The 19,308-nt window shown below is 44.2% G+C and overlaps 1 protein-coding gene across 1 annotated transcript in view; it reads right to left on the bottom strand.

Moving 5' to 3' along the window:
* Window positions 1-13,937: 13,937 nt before the first annotated feature.
* Window positions 13,938-19,308, bottom strand: part of CCDC180 (coiled-coil domain containing 180) — a 150,296-nt gene continuing 144,925 nt past the window's right edge. Inside the window, exons 36-37 of the mRNA XM_073600566.1 lie at window positions 18,613-18,757; window positions 13,938-15,322 (exon numbers count right to left, since the gene is read on the bottom strand). Of these exons, the coding sequence (XP_073456667.1) occupies window positions 15,191-15,322; window positions 18,613-18,757 (277 nt within the window). The 3' untranslated portion in view covers window positions 13,938-15,190. The remainder of the gene's footprint in view (window positions 15,323-18,612; window positions 18,758-19,308) is intronic.

Raw genomic sequence — 19,308 nt, forward strand, 5'->3', positions numbered from 1 at the left:
TCTGTCTCTCTTCCTGTTTCTCTCTATCTCTGTATATCTCTCTCTGTCTGTCTCCCTCTCTCTGTCTGTCTCACTCTCTGTCTGTCTCCCTCTCTCTGTCTGTCTCCCTCTCTGTCTGTCTCCCTCTCTCTGTCTGTTTCTCTGTCTGTCTCTCTCTCTCTGTCTGTCTGTTTCTCCCTGTCTGTCTCTCTCTCTCCCTGTCTTGCTCTGTCTCCCTCTTCCTGTCTCTCTCTCTATCTCTGTCTCTCTCTATCTCTGTCTGTCTGTCTGTCTCTCTCTCTCTCTCTCTCTCTCTTTGTCTGTCAGTCTTTCTCTCTCTATCTCTCTCAGTCTGTCTCTCTCTGTCTCTCTCTCTGTTTGTCTCTCTGTCTCTCTCTGCCTGTTTCTCTGTCTCTCTCTCTCTGTATCTCTCTCTGTCTGTCTGGTGATTATTATTTTTTTACACAAGACCACGTTGTTCTTGTAACGGAAAGTATGAGCGGAGGGGATCTCAAGAAGATGATCAAGCATTCAGCTCCACTTCCTGAGGACACCAATCTGAGTCATGCTAGAGTTGAGGGTAGCTGGCCACTGAGGACAGGCAGTGAGGTAGTCAGGTCCTTCCAACTTAGCCCCATCCATCCATACACCTATGATCTATAGGAAGAAGTCCCTTCAACTTTATCTTTAATAGGACTGTGATGGTTTTAAATGCTAATAAATTTTTCTTTCTCCATCAGAAATCTCACTGTGGAAATACTACACGGCCTGGAGTTCCTGCATTCTAAGAATATCATGCAAAAGTAATGATCAAATCAGCTAATTAACAATGAGTATATAATGAGCCACTCCATCTAAATTATTTTTAGTTATGGGTAAATAATCCTGGAAGAATCATCCATTGGTTTCTTTTAATTTTTTATGAATCAGGACAATTTCTATCAGAGTTTCCAGTTGTTCAGCTTTCCATGATAACTTATTCCATCTGCTACAGAAGTCCCAGGGCTCATGACACAATCTATTAATAAAAAAAGTCAAGAAGAGGAGTGAGAGTTCCTCATAATGAATATAGCAGGTGGGTGGAGCTTAGAACTTAGTAATAGAGATCCTACTAAAGGCAAATTTAAAAGAAACCAGTACCTAGCCATAAATATATCAGATAGATAGATAGATAGATAGATAGATAGATAGATAGATAGATAATTTGTATTTTTCCATGTTTAATAAACCTGACGAATAAGCATGGCTCACCACTCCCTCTTTTACTTTACAGAGATTTAAAGCCAGATAATATTCTACCGAATGACGCCGAGCAACAAAAAAGTGAAAGGATTGTCTGGGAGTCTGGCTTATATGGCCCCAGAGGTAAGTAAATTGCTACCCATCTGACTTAGGTTATCTTTATTCAGATATGCCAAATATCATTATTGGAGATTTAAAAAAGTTAAAGGGGTGTTAACACCCTTTCAGTAAATGGAGAATTTTTCCATGGATGCCCCAGCCAGTCGTTTTCAGTGGGTTTCAAAGCCACTTTAACATAGTGAGGCTTGTGAACACTAAGCTGTTGTGGTCAACATACCTTTACAAAGAGCAAATTCATCCTCTCCAATTGTAATTTTGACCAGGGATGAACTTGGGTTCAGTCAGAACCTGGAAGTTCTGACCGAACCCTAATAGATCAATTAAATAAAACTGTCAATTTATTTTATCTACTCCATCCAACACAAAAACAAAAAGATTTGTCTATGCATACACTTTAAGCCCCACCTCCAATATTCACAAGCTCTGCCCCAGTTTGAGGTCATTTGATCATGATTTTGGAACTCCTGGAAGGCTTCCTTCATCACATATGCCAACATGGAGTCATGTCTGTCCTCTGCCTGACCCGAAAACATTCTCATACTTCTTTCTCTCCCTTATATTTCCACAGGTCTTTCGAGACGATCCATACTTTACCATGGCTGATTATTTTTTATTGGGGGTAAAACTATACGTGATGACTGAACGCATACCCTCATTCTTCATATGTCAGAAGACCCCAAAGGAAATGTTGAAGACAGTGCTTTCCAGGGAGATCTGTCGGAAGTAACCCATCATCTTCATGACCTCACAGGAAGGGTAAGTATACTTTGAGCTTTAGCTATTTCGAAGGGACAAAATCCTTTCGAGGTTATTTATATTGTTGTTAGGATTTTAGAAAATAAAATTTCACATTCTTATCTGCACACATTCATGTAGATCAGGGGTCTCTAAATGTTTTAATCAAAGGGCCACTTTACTATCTTTAAGACTTTAAGGGGGCCGATCTGTGGCTGGTGAGAGTAGAAACTGCCCCAGTAATGCCCCGTACACACAATAGGATTTTCCGACGGAAAAGGTTTGACAGGAGCCTGTTGTCAGAAATTCTGACCATGTGTAGGCTCCATTGGAATTTCCGTCACACAAAATTTGAGATCTGGTTCTCAAATTTTCCGACAACAAAATCTGTTGTCGTAAGTTCCAATTGTGTGTACACAATTCTGACGCACAAAGTGGCACGCATGCTCAGAATCAAGCAGAAGAGCTGCACTGGGCTATTGAACTTCATTTTTCTCGGCTCATCATACGCCACCGCGTTCTTGACGTTCGGAATTTCCGATCAACTTTCTGTGACCGTGTGTATGCAAGACAAGTTTGAGCCAACATCTGTCGGAAAAAAAACATGGATTTTGTTGTCGGAAAATTCTATTGTGTATACAGGGCATAAGAGTGGAATTGTCAACGCCTCAGGCTTGGTAGTCAGTGAGATAAAAAAACATTACATGTTGGGGGTTACTTACTAAAATTGCAGAGTGCATAATCTGGTGCAAATCTGCACAGAAACCAATTAGCTTTCAGGTTCTATTGCCAAAGCGTAATTGAACAAGCTGAAGATAGAAGCAGATTGGCTACCATGCATAGCTGCACCAGATTCTGAATGCTCCAGTTTTAGTAAATCCTCCCCAGTGCTTGTGATCAGTAGAAATACTGGCCTCATCATTGATATTAATGTAAGGAATAGTGCCTTATCTTTTATATCAATAGGAGGAACAGTGTCCCATCATTAGTATTAGTGGGATGAATGTTGACCCATTATTGGTATTAGTGTGAGGAATGGTGCCCCATCCTTGGTATTAGTGATTAGCACCATATCTTTAATACCCACTAATGTGAGTTATTTTTACCAAAGATATGTAACAGTATAAATTGTGGCCAAAATTTACGAAGAAAAACTACTAATGTGCAACATTTTATAACAGAAACAAAGAAAAATGTTGTTTTTTTTCCAAAATTTTCAGTCTTTTTTCATTTATAGTGCAAAAACTAAAAAAACACAGTAGTGATTAACCACTTGCCGACCAGCCACCATCATTATACTGTGGCAGGTTCGCTCTATTGTGTGAATCGCTGTAGCTGTACGTCGGTTCATGCAATAAATACAGTGGGCACACGCACGGTGCTGGAGGTGCGTGCACGCGCCCACAGCGCCGGAGCTGATTCATGTGACCAGCGGCCGCGATGTCCACCAGCCTGTCGCGATCGCTCCACAGAGAGCCAGGACGGGGATCTGTCAATGTAAACAAACAGATCCCCATTCTGACAGGGGCGTGGAGAGAGATCGTCTGTTCTTAGTGATCAGGAACAGCGATCTCTCTCCTCCAGTCAGTACACTCTAGCCACAGTTAGAAACACCTCCCAGGGAACACATTTAACCCCTTGATCACCACTAGTGTTAACCCCTTACCTGCCAGTGTCATTTATACAGTAATCAGTGCATTTTTATATTACTGATCGCTGTACAAATGTCACTGGTCCCAAAAAAGTGTCAAAAGTGTCTGATCTGTCCACTGCAATGTCGCAGTCCCCCGAAAAATCGCTGATCACCGCCATTACTAGTACAAAAAAAATAATAACAATAAAAATGCCATAAATCTATCTCCTATTTTGTAGCTGCTATAACTTTTGCACAAACCAATCAATATACGCTTATTGCGATTTTTTTACCAAAAATATGTAGAAGGAAACATATTGACCTAAACTGAGGAAGAAATTAGTTTTTTTTATATTTTTTGGGGGCTATTTACTTTAGCAAAAAGTAAAAAATATTGCTTTTTTTTCAAAATTGTCGCTCTTTTTTTGTTTATAGCGCAAAAAATAAAAACTGCAGAGGTGATCAAATACCACCAAAGGAAAGCTCTATTTATGGGGAAAAAAAGGACATAAATTTTTTTTGGGTACAACGTGGTGCGACCGCGCAATTGTCAGTTAAAACAACACAGTGCCGTATCACAAAAAATGGCCTGGTCATTACGGGGGTAAATCCTTCCGGTCCTTAAGTGGTTAAATACCACCAAAAGAAAACTATATTTATATGAAAAAAAGGACAAAAAATCATATGGGTGCACTGTTGCATGAGTAATTGTCATTCAAAGTGTGAGAGCGCTGAAAGTTAAAATTGGTTTTGGGCAGGAGGGGGACTTAAAAGAGAAGTATGGGTTTGTTTGTTTTTTCCCATTCATACTTACCCAGGTGGATGCAGAATCGGTTCGATTCTGCATTTGTCCCCTGGCGCCTCTTCACTGAGAATCGACCCATCGAACATCGCCGATGGCTCGGTTCTCACAGAGTGGAGAGCTGCTGCCTGTCAATCAGCAGTTCTCCTTTTCTACACCTCCACGCTCACTGGAGCGCTGAGCTGTGGAGTGGCGGGGAGCGGCCGTCTCATCGGCTCGCTGAGAGGCTGAGATGCCTATCAGTCTAGGCACCTGGCGGATCCAGACTTCCATAGTTGGAATGACGAGGTGCCCGGACTGATCTTGGTGACGTCAGCAGTGAGCGGACTTCAGACGCTCTCTGCTGAAAACGAATCACAGGAGTGCAAAACTAATTGCACTTCTGTGACCCATAGGAGGAGTACAGCCAAACAAGCTCAGGCTGGACTTCTCCTTTAGATGCCCAGTAGGCAAGTGGTTAAATATTATTTTGTTCATTTGTTAAAAAATGGCCAAAACTGGCTGAATTTTCTACAGATCGGTGTTAGTCATTATTTTCTCAGGGTTAAATGTTTGGGAGGTTTTGGGGGGTACCACGTATTAAGGGGGAGACATCTGTGGTACTCTAGTCATGAACCATGCCATTGATGTGCTAGGCTATATAATAGCGAAGAATACAAATTTACAGCAGACATATCAAATATAAACCCAGTTATTAAAACTGTCACCATGCAATCTAGATTATTTATATGCAGGAAATGTTATACTCATATAAGATAAATGTGGGTTTTATGCACAGTAAACAAGTTACAAGTAGAAATTGCTGTGAAGAAGAGTGTGGTTTTTAAACCACTTGCAATGTTCCTTTACGTGTTAAAGAATGAAATGTTTTAAAGGTCATACAATGTGACAATTGGGTGAAGATAATTATTTAAAGTGGTTGTAAGGACACAAGGTTTTACCTTAATGCATTCTATACACCCTCCCAAGGCCCCCCTCCCCAATACTTACCAGAGCCCCCTCTCGATCCAGCAATGTCCATGAGAGCCTTGCCTCTTGGCGGACTCGCACTCCTGATTTGCTTTTGGCAGCAGCGAGAGCCATTGGTTCCCGCTGTTGTCAATCATATCCAGCCAGTGAGCCAATCAGGAGATGGAAGGGGCGGGCAAAGCCACAGCTCCGTGTGTGAATGGATATCACTAAAAGAAAGCACACTTGCTTGGGTGCCCCCATAGCAAGCTACTTGCTGTGGGGGAACCTGGCTGGAGGGAGGAGTCAGGAGCGTCAGCATGGGACCCGAGAAGAAGAGGGCAGAGCAGGTACAGTGGGGACGGAAAGTATTCAGACCCCTTTAAATGTTTCACTCTTTGTTATATTGCAGCCATTCGCTAAAATCATTTGAGTTCATTTTTTTTCCTCATTAATGTACACACAGCACCCCATATTGACAGAAAAACACAGAATTGTTGACATTTTTGCAGATTTATTAAAAAAGAAAAACTGAAATATCACATGGTTCTAAGTATTCAGACCCTTTGCTGTGACACTCATATATTTAACTGTCCATTTCTTCTGATCATCCTTGAGATGGTTCTACACCTTCATTTGAGTCCAGTTGTGTTTGATTATACTGATTGGACTTGATTAGGAAAGCCACACACCTGTCTATATAAGACCTTACAGCTCACAGTGCATGTCAGAGCAAATGAGAATCATGAGGTCAAAGGAACTGCCTAAAGAGCTCAGAGACAGAATTGTGGCAAGGCACAGATCTGGCCAAGGTTACAAAAAATTTCTGCTGCACTTAAGATTCCTAAGAGCACAGTAGCCTCCATAAACCTTAAATGAAAAACGTTTGGGACAACCAGAACCCTTCCTAGAGCTGGCCGTCCAGCCAAAATGAGCTATCAGGGGAGAAGAGCCTTGGTGAGAGAGGTAAAGAAGAACCCAAAGATCACTGTGGCTGAGCTCCAGAAATGCAGTCGGGAGATGGGAGAAAGTTGTAGAAAGTCAACCATCACTGCAGCCCTCCACCAGTCAGGGCTTTATGGCAGAGTGGCCTGACGGAAGCCTCTCCTCAGTGCAAGACACATGAGAGCCCACAGTGAAGCATAATGGTGGCAGCATCATGCTGTGGGGGTGTTTTTCAGCTGCAGGGACAGGACCAGTGGCGGCCCGTCCATAGGGGGCGCCTGGGCGCCGCCCCCCCCTTCAGGCAGCAAAAAAAAAAAAAAAAAAATTTTTAATACTGGCCCTTTAAAAAAAAAAAAAGGAAAAAAAAGGTCCTTAAGTGCACTGTGTTCGGACGCCGGATACAGTGCGACGCCGGGCACAGTGCACTTATAGGAAGCGCCACGTCTATGCAATCATGAGATTGCAGACGTGGCGCTGCATTTGCGGGCGTTTAGCCCGCCTTGGGACGTTTTCTGAAGCGCCAAGTAGCTTCCGCTCGGCCATAGCAATACATACTACAGGCGCCGGGCGGAAGCTACTTGGCACTTCAGATTTGATTGACATCTGCCCTGAGGCAGATGTCACTTCCTGGTTCTCTCTCTCATTGCGCCCGAGAGAGGAAGCAGGAAGAATGCTGCTGCCAGTGTGAGGAGGAGGACACCGCAGGAGACTGAAGGTAAGTACCGCTGTGTGGAGAATCGGGGGGACACCTGCTGAGGGGGGGCTCTGGTGGGGGGCTCTGATGGGGACAACTGCTGTGGGGGGCTCTGATGGGGACAACTGCTGTGGGGGGTTCTGATGGGGACACCCTGCTGTGGGGGGCTCTGATGGGGACACCTGCTGTGGGGGACTCTGATGGGGACACCCTGCTGTTGGGGGACTCTGATGGGGACACCTGCTGTGGGGGGGCTCTGATGGGGGACACCTGCTGTGGGGGGACTCTGATGGGGACACCCTGCTGTGGGGGGCTCTGATGGGGACACCTGCTGTGGGGGACTCTGATGGGGACACCTGCTGTTGGGGGACTCTGATGGGGACACCTGCTGTGGGGGGGCTCTGATGGGGGACACCTGCTGTGGGGGGACTCTGATGGGGGACACCTGCTGTGGGGGGCTCTGATGGGGGACACCTGCTGTGGGGGACTCTGATGGGGACACCTGCTGTGGGGGGGCTCTGATGGGGGACACCTGCTGTGGGGGGACTCTGATGGGGGACACCTGCTGTGAGGGGCTCTGATGGGGGACACCTGCTGTGGGGGACTCTGATGGGGACACCTGCTGTGGGGGGACTCTGATGGGGACACCTGCTGTGGGGGGACTCTGATGGGGACACCTGCTGTGGGGGGGACTCTGATGGGGGACACCTGCTGTGGGGGGGACTCTGATGGGGGACACCTGCTGTGGGGGGGACTCTGATGGGGGACACCTGCTGTGGGGGGGACTCTGATGGGGGACACCTGCTGTGGGGGGGACTCTGATGGGGGACACCTGCTGTGGGGGGGACTCTGATGGGGGACACCTGCTGTGGGGGGGACTCTGATGGGGGACACCTGCTGTGGGGGGGACTCTGATGGGGGACACCTGCTGTGGGGGGGACTCTGATGGGGGACACCTGCTGTGGGGGGGACTCTGATGGGGGACACCTGCTGTGGGGGGACTCTGATGGGGGACACCTGCTGTGGGGGGGACTCTGATGGGGGACACCTGCTGTGGGGGGGGACTCTGATGGGGGACACCTGCTGTGGGGGGGACTCTGATGGGGGACACCTGCTGTGGGGAGGACTCTGATGGGGGACACCTGCTGTGGGGAGGACTCTGATGGGGGACACCTGCTGTGGGGGGACTCTGATGGGGGACACCTGCTGTGGGGGGCTTTGATAGGGGACACCTGCTGTGGGGGGCTCTGATTGGGGACTCCTGCTGTGGGGGGCTTTGATAGGGGACACCTGCTGTGGGGGGCTCTGGTGGGGAGCTCTGATGGAGACACCTGCTGTGGGGGGACTCTGATGGGGACACCTGCTGTGGGGGGACTCTGATGGGGACACCTGCTGTGGGGGGATTCTGATGGAGACACCCTGCTGTGGGGGGATTCTGATGGGGACACCTGCTGTGGGGGGACTCTGATGGGGACACCTGCTGTGGGGGGATTCTGATGGAGACACCCTGCTGTGGGGGGACTCTGATGGGGACACCTGCTGTGGGGGGACTCTGATGGGGACACCGGCTGTGGGGGGACTCTGATGGGGACACCTGCTGTGGGGGGATTCTGATGGAGACACCCTGCTGTGGGGGACACCTGCTGTGGGGGCTCTGATGGGGACACATGCTGTGGGGGGACACTGATGGTAACTCTGATGTAAGGGGACAGAGGCTGCATTTGATGTGACAGAGGCTGCATTTGATGTGACACAGGCTGCATGTAAGAAGGGACTGCTGGGGACACCTGATGGCATCTGGTGACAGGCGACGTGGCTAGTGACACACTCGGGGCTCCCACTGATTCTGCATTATGGTGAGTTGAACGATTTCATTTTATATTACAAAGTAATAATAGTAATAATGAGCTTCAATCATCCTGACACCATAACAACCATGGTGCTGGGATGATTGAAGCGCTAACACCAGGTGTTTGGAGTATCTTTATCTGCTGATTGTTAAACTTTGTAGAATACACATTTATTTTGTTGTGTAGGCTCTAGGCCTGCTGTCCCTCTCTCCCTCGCCCTCTCCCTCCATCCCTCGTTCATCTCAGACGCTGACCACACCACCTTAGAGCCACGCCCACTATTTCGCTGAAACCACGCCCATTTCCACCAAGTGGGAGGGGTCAAAAAGGAAGGGCGGGGTCTGGCGCCCCCCCATCCTAAAACTTCACCAGCCGCCACTGGACAGGACGACTGGTTGCAATCGAGGGAAAGATGAATGTGGCCAAGTACAGGGATATCCTGGATGAAAACCTTCTCCAGAGTGCTCAGGACCTCAGACTGGGCCGAAGGTTTACCTTCCAACAAGACAATGACCCTAAGCTCACAGCTAAAATAACGAAGGAGTGGCTTTACAACAACTTCATGACTGTTCTTGAATGGCCCAGTCAGAGCCCTGACTTAAACCCAATTGAACATCTCTGGAGAGACCTAAAAATGGCTGTCCACCAACGTTTACCATCCAACCTGACAGAACTGGAGAGGATCTGCAAGGAGAAATGGCAGAGGATCCCCAAATCCAGGTGTGAAAAACTTGTTGCATCTTTCCCAAAAAGACTCATGGCTGTGTTAGATCAAAAGGGTGCTTCTACTAAATACTGAGCAAAGGGTCTGAATACTTAGGACCATGTGATATTTCAGTTTTTCTTTTTTAATAAATCTGCAAAAATGTCAACAATTCTGTGTTTTTCTGTCAATATGGAGTGCTGTGTGTACATTAATGAGGAGTAAAAAATTAACTTAAATGATTTTAGCAAATGGCTGCAATATAACAAAGAGTGAAAAATTTAAGGGGGTCTGAATACTTTCCGTCCCCACTGTAAGTATAACATGTTTGTTATTATTTTATTTCTTTTTAAAACAAGGATTAATATCGCTTTGAGGGTCGGTTCACACTAGGACGACTTGGGATCCGACTTGTAAGCCCTCAAGTCGCCCCAAGAAGAGATTTACATTACAGTTAATGGGAGCGTCTTAATTGACACTACTGAAGTCGCTCCGGCTTCAGAGCGTACTCCTTGTACTACTTGGATCCGACTTCTAGGCGACTTGTACCATTCAATTCAATGGAAGTCGCCTCCAAGTCGGATCTCCATCTATACTGAAGCGACTTTACAGTTAAAAAAATTAGTTTGCCCAGGCAAACCCCTCCCTCCCAGAGAGCTGATTATTCTGTGATTGGCCACAGCCAAAGTCGCCTGTCCTGGAGGCGACTTGAAGTCGCGTTGTAAATTGTTTAAAGTCACGCTGAAGTTGCGTTGAAGTCGCGTTGAAGTTGCTGTGCAAAGTCGCGCTGAAGTCGTGTTGCCCCTGTGTGAATCGAGCCTGAGGCTAAAGTTGGTCATACATGAGTAGATTTTGAAACAAACTTCCCAGTACATTCGAAAACTTGACGAATGTCTTTCGAAAGTACTTAAAAATTTTGTTTGCATGTAACAGAGGTCAGAAATTGATGATCTCTAAAGCAAGCCATAGATAAATTGATTTTCTTTCCTTCCAAAGAAAATAGCTTGATTCCCCCATCAACACAGTCAGTTGCCTTCCACAGCTCTATTGTATTTTGCTGGTGGGGGGAAAGGAGAGCCTTCCCGGCCAACAGAATATAATGATTACTGCTATCTGCTATAGCTGCTGGCAGTAATCGCATTTAGAATAATCCGACAGGCTGGTTGTACCCAAGTCAAATGATCGACTTGGGTACAATCAGACTGCCCATACATTGATCGAAATTTGGCCAGTCCCTGCTGAACCGGCTGAATTTCGATCCATGTATGATTGGCTTAATCCAGATGCAGTGTGTTATGTCAATTTATCTGCATATTTGGTTTGTGAGTTCCTGTGCCCCACATAGGGTAGGAGATGAGTCTGCATTAGGCAGGTAGCAAGTTATTGTAACCTGTACCAGGATACCGGGATGTGAACCAGACACCTCGGCACCAACAGATTGGAGCTGAGATCTGTCGCTGAATTCAAAGTACCATATAACAAAGAAGAATGTCAGACTTACTTCAGTGATGGACAGAGGAGCTCATGGCTGCAGCTCTCACTAGAAGAAGGCTAGAAGATGTATGGAACTGCTGAGACAGATAGTTCCATATGGGCTGTGCTTTGCTTTCTGGACTCCTGGGACTTGTAGTTCTGCCTTGTCTGTGTGGCTTTCTGGACTCTGTCCTCTGCTTTTCCTTCAACCGCTGCCTGTGTGGTCCCAAAGCTGCAGCCAGGACACACAGCCCTCCAGGGACCCGCAATGGGTTGGTGAAGGACCTCTGCCCTCTGGGCCTCCTTTTCCCTGCCACTCTGCCTGGAAAACCTCCTCTGAGGCTGCTGTTGGCTGGTGAGTACCTGAACCCCTGCTGTGCCTACTGCTGCCTGTCCTGGTTGTGCCTGGATTAATGTCCTGTGCTATGGATTTAACCCCTGCTGTGCCGGACCCCTGTCTATCCTTGCTGTCTGCCTGGATTGTTGCCCTGTGCTAAAGACCTCACCCCTGCCATGCTGGACCTCTGTCCATCTTTGCTGTGTGCTTGGATTGTTGCCCTGTGCTATGAACAAATCCCCAGCTGTGTCAGACCCCTGCCCATGCTTGCTGTGGGTTCGGAATGTTGCCCTGGGCTAAGGACTTAACTCCTGCTGTGCTGGACTTATGTCCATGTTTGCTGTGTGCTAATGCAACTTCCTGGGATGGTGTGGCAATGATGCTGCACTGCTTCTGAATTCAGAGCAGAATCGCCATTCTTTAACATGAGTGAGTGAGGGACTCTAATGTGAAGGGGGGACTTTGATGTGATGGAGTGGGGGACTCTGATATGAAGGGGGCTGATACTGATGTGATGGGTGAACTGTGATGTGAAGGGGACTGGCTGATGTGATGGGGGATTCTGATGTTAAGGGGAAATGCTAATGTGACTAGAGAACCCAAAGAGTTAGTGACATCTTCATCCAGTACAGATGTTGGTGTCCTTCAGCCCAATAAATATAGTTCCGGAATAGGTGCCTTGCGATTTTGCAAACTCTTAAAGGGTGCCATGACCAAAGAAGGTCGACTAAACGCATACAGCCTGGTGGTGGAGCATGCACCCCCCCATCTGAACCATACCAGGCCAGATGTCTTCAACATAGGGGGTCTCCTTATCCCCATATTGATGATATCAATATTCCCTTCATCCTGGTCTCTTTGGTTGTGGAGTCTGTAGGTGGGGGGCATAATGGAATCTAGAAGACCTCTTTAACAAGAAGGCGGCTCCAGATACTACCCTCTCCCCATATGTGAATGAGGAAGAGATACATCATACCCCTACTCATTCCCAAAAAATTTAAACTGTACAAAAACAAAAAAAAAGTCCCACAATATACATTCACTGTAAATTACATCATTCAGCTATGTAGTTCCGTGTCAATCAAGAGGCCCAATACCCTCCAAGTTACCAAAAGAAACAAAATCCGCTCAACAACACACGCCTGATCCCTTTGTTTCACTCTCTCCTAATGATAGGTTTGGTGGATGACAACAAGTACCGGTATATAGAAAGGGGCAGTGTCTTCCAGGTGATGTATATGGTCAATGACATCACTGGGATCCCACAGGATGAAAGGCATCATGATTGATGTGAATCTACATCACTGGAAATCGTGATTGTTGGTGGATTTATCCATCGTGGGACATTTTTGTTGGGGTGTTCCTTTTATTATTATTATTTGGAAGTGACATAATGTATTTGTATTGTATTTTCAGATGAAAGCTGTACTGATTTAACGAAAATCATACGATCTGGTATCATATGAGAAAAATTTTCAATTTGATCCTTAGGATAATTTCGGACGAAAGCTGTGTACTAACGATCAGATTATCATACGATTGCTCAAAAGCAGTATTTTTTTGTATGATATTCTGATCGTGTGTATGGGCCTTAAGGTTTTGGCACAGGACCAGGACTCTTATTGGTGGAGGATTACTTATACCAATCAGTCATTTGTGGGTGAAATAAGTGATAAGTCCATATGTAGGATTGTATTTTGACACCAGAAGACTTAAAGAAGCTATCTTTGGGCATCATAAAGGAAATTTAATTAAATGGCATCCTCTTACATATGAAATTAAAGAAAAAGTTCTGGTTCAGCTAATGGTTGGCTCTTAAGCTACGCACACACCATCGGACTTTCCAACGGGAAATGTTTGATGACAGGATGTTGTCGGCAAATGCAAGCGTGTGTATGCTCTATTGAACAATTGTTGTCGGACTTTCCGCCAACAAATGTTGGATGGCAGGTTTTCAAATTTTCCGTGGACAAATATCTGTTGTCGGATTTTCCGAACGTGTGTACACAAGTCTGTCGGACAAAAGTCCAAAGTACAAACATGCATGCTCGGAAGCAGAAGTGGTCTGTCTTGTAAACTAGCATTTGTAATGCAGAATTAACATTTGCGATGTGGCAAATTATGAAATCTGCAAATGCAGCGCACAATTCTCTTCTTCTTTAATGGGATAATAATGAAGCTGCTTTGCTGGTGATACTGATGGAGTTATTGCAAACAAATTTTTAAAGGCTTTTTTTTTCTAGTGATATCAAGAATAATATTATTATGCTTTCTTTTTTTTATTTGGGCAAGTTATCACAACACTATTATCCCGTAGTTTTTTAGATCAAAGATACAACTATGTTGGTGTCCCTTGTCAATTTTACATTGTATTTTTTAAAATGTAACTGCCTACTCCCAAACTGTCATTTGAAGTAAAACACATAGCCAAGTATTATTCTCTGCAATTTTTTTAGTGTGCATTAAAAAAAGAAAACAAATAAAATTAGACATGCTATCTGCCAATAGAACTTATCCAAAGAGTGCATTCTATGCATCCAAAAATATACCAAATCAAATCATTATTCAACCAAAAAATAATGTCAAAGCAACAACTCCAAGGCCAATAATAAATAACAGGTTATCTCCTCTGATTCCGCAACATGTTTGGTTGATGAAAGGCCGTTCAGAAACGAACTGAAAAGCGCTAAATGAAAAATGTGAAAAGAAAAGTGCAAATCAACACTCACCAAACTTCTACTAACACGAAAGTAGCAGAAGGAGCCCAAAGGGTGGCGCTACAGAGCTGAAAAACCACGTAGTACTTCTAGTACGTCACTACGTTCGGAATTGTTGGCCAACAATTGTGTGGCCGTGTGTATGCAAGACAAGTTTGGGCCAACGCCCTTCGGAAAAAATTCCACGGTTTTTGTTGGCCAACAATCCGATCGTGTGTACAAGGTTTAAGTCTACGGGATAACTCAATATATGAAGAAAGATTTTCAAATTAGAAGTTCTTATAGCTAGCTGACATGAATTATTCTTCATTATGATGAGTTTTCTAATAAGTATGCACAACAGAAGCTTCATTTCAGACTCTCTCTTTAACCTCAGACATCCCACTCTGAGCAATCAAGATAAGGAAAAGGGGCTTTACTCTTCTGACTCCTTCAGCCAAGTTGAGCGAATGATCTCTCTAAACAACAGTTTTTTTTTTTCCAAGAAGGCAGCTTAGAGTTGATTTGTAAATGTGTGTAAAGGAGAATAGAGTTGTGTCTGTTGGTTGCATATTAAAGTACAAAGAAAGTATTCCTATGTAATGGTTCATTTTATTAGACCAGAGTCAGGCATCCTTGACACCCCAGCTGTTATGGAACTACAAGTTCCATGAGACATTGCAAGACTCTGGCAGCCACAGCCATCTTGTATTAGACAATGATAAATAGGTAAAGAAAACATATACAAAAACCACAATACACCTCTTATAAAGTACCTATCTACCCATTCTGTTGGTAGACAGAATCTACACCAATAATAGTCAAGAGCACCTGTATACAACGGCTTGTGATAAAATCATCTAATACTTAAAAATGTCTTTATCGAGTTGCTCATAGAGACAAATCAAGTTCCAGTTTTTATTTGTAGTGCATATTAATAAAAGTATCTGATTGCTGACAGCAAAGAAACTTTTTTATATGGAAGGTCCTATACGTCCACTCAAGGCTGCCGAAATTAACAGTTAGTATGGTTTCATAAATACAGCTCCTTAATTTTGAGTAAGGACTGACTCCACCACTGCTTCCAGCGTTGAGCCGCCAGATTTTGTTGCTTCTGCTCTTCTTTGATGCTCGCCAATGCCAACTCTGCGTCCTGCAGGAATTTCTATATAACAAAAAAAAGAAAGGATGCTATTAGGAATCCCTTTTAAACAAGATACATTTTAGAGTGCAATTGTCATGTTGAAAACATAATGTAAAGGAGGTAGGAACATGTATATGACAGGCAAGGTACAATGAAAAACGTAAATGTATTATATTGGGATTTTATGTGATAGACCAACACAAAGTGGCTCATAATTGTGAAGTGGAAGGAAATAATAAATGGTTTTCAATTTTTTTTTTTTTAATAAATATCTGAAAAGTGTGGCATGCATTTGTATTCAGCCCCCTTTACTCTGATACCCCTAAATAAAATGTAGTGGAACCAATTGCCTTCAGAAGTCACCTAATTAGTAAATAGAGTCCACCTGTGTGTGATTTAATATCTGTATATATATATACAGCTGTTCTGTGAAGCCCTCAGAGGTTTGTTAGAGAACTTTAGTGAATAAACAGTATCAGAAAGGGCAAGGAACACGCCAGACAGGTCAGGGATAAGGTTGTGGAGAAGTTTAAAGCAGGGTTAGGTTATAAAAAAAAATTCCAAGCTTTAAATATCTCTTGGTGCACTGTTCAATCCATCATTCGAAAATGGAAAGAGTATGGCACAAGTGCAAACCTACAAAAACATAGCCGTCCATCTAAACTGACAGGTACGCTCCATCGGACAATTGTTGTCCGACTTTCCACCAACAAATGTTGGCTAGCAGGTTTTCAAATTTTCCGTCTGTTGTCGGATTTTCCAAGCGTGTGTACACAAGTCCGTCAGACAAAAGTCCAAAATACAAACACGCATGCTCAGAAGCAGAAGCGGTCGGTTTTGTAAACTAGCGTTTGTAATGGAGAATTAACATTCGTGACATGGAAAATTATGAAATCTCCAAATACAGCGCACAATTCTCTTCTTCATTAATGGGATAATAATGGAGCTGCTTTGCTGGAGAGCATTAATCAGAGAAGCAGCCAAGAGGTCCATGGTAACTCTGGAGGAGCTGCAGAGATCCACAGCTCAGGAAGCAGAATATGTCCACAGGACAACTATTAGTCCTGCACTCCACAGATCTGGCCTTTATGGTAGAGTGGCAAGAAGAAAGCCAGTGTTGAAAGAAAGCCATAAGAAGTCCCGTTTACGAGAAGCCATGTGGGGGACACAGCAAACATGTGGAAGAAGGTGCTCTGGTCAAATGAGACCAACATTTAACTTTTTGGCCTAAAAGCAAAACGCTATGTGTGGTGGAAAACTAACACTGCACATCACCCTGAACACACCATCCCCACCGTGTAACATGGTGGTGGCAGCATCATGTTGTGGGGATGCTTTTCTTCAGCAGGGACAGGGAAGCTGGTCAGAGTTGATAGGAAGATGGATGGAGACAAATACAGGGCAATCTTAGAAAAAGACCTGTTGGGAAACCCGCATCCAATTTGCACATATGTGAACCTGGCCTAAAGTCAAATTTAGCAGAATAAGCTCCCCTAGCTGAGTTTTGGGTGTTCTAATAAGTTGCTTTATACAGTGCCTTGCAAAAGTATTCACCCCCCTTGGCATTTTTCGTGTTTTGTTGCCTCATAACCTGGAATTAACATGGATTGTTTGAGGATTTGCATCATTTAGTTTACAGAACATACCCACAACTTTGAAGATGTTTTTTTTTTTTATTGTGACGCAAACAACAAATAGGACAAAATAACAGAAAACGTCAATGTACATAACTATTCACCCCCCTAAAGTCAATACTTTGTAGAGCCACGTTTTGAGGCTCCAAGTCGCTTTGGATAAGTCTCTATGATCTTGCCACATCTTACCACTGGGATTTTTGCCCATTCCTCCTTGCAAAACCGCTCCAGCTCCTTCAAGTTGGATGGTTTGCACTTGTGAACAGCAATCTTTAAGTCTGACCACAGATTTTCTATTGGATTGAGGTCTGGGCTTTGACTAAGCCGTTCCAACACATTTACATGTTTCCCCTTAAACCACTCAAGTGTTGCTTTAGCAGTGTGATTGGGGTCATTGTCCTGCTGGAAGGTGAACCTCCGTCCTAGCCTCAAATCACACACAGAGTAGTACAGGTTTTGCTCAAGAATATCCCTGTATTTAGCCCCATCCATCTTTCCCTTAACTCTGACCAGTTTCCCAGTCCCGACTGCTAAAAAAACATCCCCACAGCATGATGCTGCCACCACCATGTTTCACTGTGGGGATGGTGTTCTTTGGGTGATGTGATGTGCTGGGTTTGCGCCAGACATAGCGTTTTCTTTGATGGCCAAAAAGTTCAATTTCAGTCTCATCAAACCAGAGCACCTTCCTCCATACATTTTGGGAGTCTCCCAAATGCCGTTTCGCAAACTCAAAACTTGCCATTTTGTTTTTTTGCTGAAAGTAATGGCTTTCTTCTGGCCACTCTGCCATAAAGCCCAACTCTATGGAGCATACGGCTTATTGTCATCCTATGTACAGATACTCCAGTCTCAGCTGTGAACTCTGCAGCTGCTCCAGGGTTACCTTAGGTCTCTGTGCTGCCTCTTTGATTAATGCCCTCCTTGCCCGATCCGTGAGTTTTGGTGTGCGGCCGTCTCTTGGCAGGTTTGCTGTTGTGCCATGTTCTTTCCATTTGGTTATGATAGATTTAATGGTGCTCCTAGGGATCATCAAAGATTTGGATATTTTTTTATAACCTAACCCTGACTTGTACTTCTCAACAACATTGTCCCTTACTTGTTTGGAGAGTTCCTTGGTCTTCATGGGAATGTTTGGTTAGTGGTGCCTCTTGCTTAGGTGTTGCATCCTCTGGGGCCTTTCAGAAAGGTGTGTATATGTGATAACAGATCATGTGACATTTGTATTGCACACAGGTGGACATCATTTCACTAATTATGTGACTTCTAAAGGTAATTGGTTGCACCAGAGCTTTTTATGGGCTTCATAACAAAGGGGGTGAATACATACGCACATGACAATTATCCGTTTTTTACTTCTGAAAAATAGTTTTATGTATATATTTTTCTAATTATACTTCACCAACTTAGACTATTGTGTTCTGATCCATCACATATAATTCAGATTAAAAATAACATTGAACTAAAGGCTGTAATGTAACAAAAAAGGTAAAAAGCCAAAGGGGGGGGGGACTTTTGCGAGGCACTGTAGAAAAGCTTGGTATAACCTACAATGATGTTTTGAGGTGCTGAATGACAACTGGTCCTATCACACCTATAGGCTTCCCCACTCTTTTCAAGAGTTATAAAAACTCTTTCTGGCTGGAGGTACATTTTCAAAATAAATAATAAACAAACCAGGTAGGACGAGTCTCTGGTTTCAACTGTGGACACATGGCTCAGTGTAGTCTTGGCGGTGGTCACAGATGCTGTGGACATGACATCAGTTATGTTGCTGAGCATCAAGTCTACAGAATTCTTGAGACTAATTCCTGGCCAGACCCTAAGAAACAGAAGCCATACAGTATATAGAATACAGTTTATTTTATCAGCCAAGAATATCATGATATGTCATTTCTATATAGGAAGACAGAACTATCATACAGAAAGCCATTTCTGTTCTATGAGAGGAGGATGGCTGTCCTATGTCACAGCAGTTAGCAAGAATGGTGTAGCAAAACAGGTTAAAGCAGCTGCAATGGATGTTTGCTAAATTTACAGATTCTACAGGAACCAACTACAATCCTAAAACATTATATTATTATTATTATACAGGATTTATATAGCTCCAACAGTTTGCGCATCGCTTTACAACACAAGGGCAGACAGTACAATTACAATACAATTCATACAGGAGGAATCAGATGGCCCTGCTTGTTAGAGCTTACAATCTAGAAGGGAGGGTCAAGTGAAACAAAAGGTAATAACTGTGGGCGATGAGCTGATGGAGAAAATAGACATACAGTTGTTAGGTGTGGGTAGGATATGCTTCTCTGAAGAGGAGGGTTTTCAGGGATCATCTAAAAGCTAATAGAGTAGGAGATAATCAGACAG

The sequence above is a fragment of the Aquarana catesbeiana genome, linkage group LG09, assembly GCF_042186555.1.
Source record: "Aquarana catesbeiana isolate 2022-GZ linkage group LG09, ASM4218655v1, whole genome shotgun sequence".
NCBI classification, from domain to species: domain Eukaryota; kingdom Metazoa; phylum Chordata; class Amphibia; order Anura; family Ranidae; genus Aquarana; species Aquarana catesbeiana.